This window comes from Terrapene carolina, unplaced genomic scaffold (genome assembly GCF_002925995.2).
Source record: "Terrapene carolina triunguis isolate 2854851 unplaced genomic scaffold, T_m_triunguis-2.0 Scaffold28966, whole genome shotgun sequence".
Taxonomy (NCBI): Eukaryota; Metazoa; Chordata; order Testudines; family Emydidae; genus Terrapene; species Terrapene triunguis.
Window position 1 is genome coordinate 1 of NW_020693317.1, and position 2,197 is coordinate 2,197.

Here is a 2,197-nt window from a genome sequence, read left to right on the forward strand (position 1 = left end):
GGGAGCCCCCGGGGCAGGCGGGGCTCAGGCCTAACGCTCTTGGCCTCCTCCCCAGCCCAGTTCTCCCAGCTCTCCCAACTGGGCCCCCAGGAGCGCATGTCCCGCGAGACGACGCTGCAGCAGAAGAAGGCGTCGCTGGAGGCCTGGCTGCACCAGGAGGCCCAGACACTACAGCAGTACCGAGTGGTGAGCGCCAGCCCCGGGGGGACCCCACTCCTCTCCCCGGTGCCAGCAGGGGGCGATGACGCCCCCATGCGGTTCCGCTGCCTGCCCCGTCCCACGCTAACACCCCGTCCCCTCGCAGGAGCTGGCGGAGAAGCACCAGAAAACCCTGCAGCTGCTGCGCAAGCAACAGACGACCATCCTGGACGACGAGCTGATCCAATGGAAGCGGCGGCAGCAGCTGGCGGGGAACGGCGGGCCCCCCGAGGGCACCCTGGACGTGCTGCAGTCCTGGTGCGTCCGCCCCTCCCAGCGCTGCCCCGTGGGAAACGGGGGCTGGGCACCCGGGAGCTGCCGCTTGGCCCCTGGGCGGTTGGCTGGGAAACCAGGGAACGGTGCCGCCGGCAGCAGGGAATCCGGGGGGGCTGCCCTGGCGGGTGACGCTGCCCCCGCTGAGGTTGTTAGTCCAGGGCACTAGGGGTCACCTGCCCCCATCGCCAGGAACGTGGGACTGGATTCCTGGGGTGGCTGAGCTCCCCACAGGGCAAGGCTAAGGCCGGACCGCGACGGCCTGGGGGGACCCCGAGGGGGGCGCGCAGACCGGGAGCCCCATGACCAGCAGACACGGGACACCCAGGCCTGGGGCTCCGTGATGTCCCTAGGCCTTGCCAGAGCACTGACCTGGCCCGGGGGCCCCTCGCCCCAGGTGTGAGAAGCTGGCCGAGATCATCTGGCAGAACCGGCAGCAGATCCGTCGGGCCGAGCACCTGTGCCAGCAGCTGCCCATCCCGGGGCCCGTGGAGGAGATGCTGTCCGAGCTCAACGGCACCATCACAGACATCATCTCCGCCCTGGTGACCAGGTACCGCTGGGGGCAGAGCCGGGCTGGGCCCCGATTGGGTCTGGGCATGTCTGCCCCATGTGCACTGGGGTGACAGAGCTGGGCTGGGCCCGGCTGCCCCACACAGGCTGGGGGGCCGAGGCTGAACTCGGGGCACGGTTGGGACGAGGTTCAGGCTCTGACCTGGGCAGGTAGGAATTGGGCTGCGAGGGGCCAGGGGCCGGCTGGATCGGGGGGTGGGGATGCTGCCGGCACTGCGGGGCGGGTGGCAAGAGAAAGGGGCTCGTGGCGCAAGTGCTTTGGGCGGGAGGGGATACGGCCTGGGGACTGGGAAGGGGGATCTGGGTGCAGGGGCTGTGAGCTGGGGTGGGGATGTGCCGGGTCGTCCCCCCGCCCCCGCGCACGTCTGGCGGTCGTAGCTCCGGCCCCCGGCCCCATCTCACAGCCGCAGGCCCCGTGACGCCGGCTCCTCCCCCCCAGCACCTTCATCATCGAGAAGCAGCCCCCCCAGGTGCTGAAGACGCAGACCAAGTTCGCGGCCACGGTGCGGCTGCTGGTGGGGGGGAAGCTGAACGTGCACATGAACCCGCCCCAGGTGAAGGCCACCATCATCAGCGAGCAGCAAGCCAAGGCCCTGCTGAAGAACGAAAGCACCCGCAAGTAATGCCCCCCCCCGCCCCTGCTACTCGCCCGGGGCAGGTCCTGGGAGATGCCCGAGCTGGCCCCGCTCAGCCGCGCGGCTCCTGTTGGGTCTCGGAGGGAAACTGAGGGGCTCTGGCAGGGCCCTGTGGGGCTGGTTCCTTGTTCTCTCTGCGTCCCATGCTCACGTAGCCTGGATCCCCCGGAGCGTCCAGCACAGCGTGTGGCTGGAGCTGCTCCCTCTCACCCCTGGGGTATCGCTGAGCGGAGGGAGGGTCAGCCCCACGCCTGTGGGGTTGGGGACTGGCCCCTTTCCCAGCACCCCCAGTGGGGTCCAATCCCCAGGAGACCCCCCTGCCCGGCCTGGTTGGCACATGGGGCCCCGTGTCCCCCCAGGCCCCGAGCCGCTGCCCGTTCTCTGAGCCCGTAGCCGGACTCCAGGCCCCTGAGTGGGTTCCCTGGGCCCAGAGGGAGCTTCCCCCCACGGTGACTGTCGGCACCGCCCTGCCCCCCCCCCAACGCCCCATGGAAGTCGGAGCTGGCCCAGTGCCTGGC

At 70.7% G+C, this 2,197-nt stretch overlaps 1 protein-coding gene across 1 annotated transcript; it reads left to right on the forward strand.

Moving 5' to 3' along the window:
- Window positions 1-55: 55 nt before the first annotated feature.
- Window positions 56-2,145, forward strand: LOC112125888 (signal transducer and activator of transcription 5A-like; the record flags this gene model as incomplete). The annotated part of the gene is made up of 4 exons (XM_026662638.2): window positions 56-186; window positions 305-456; window positions 869-1,024; window positions 1,484-2,145. Coding segments are annotated over 4 exons (623 nt in total), but the record flags the coding sequence as incomplete, so codon positions are not given.
- Between the last annotated feature and the right edge of the window lie 52 nt (window positions 2,146-2,197).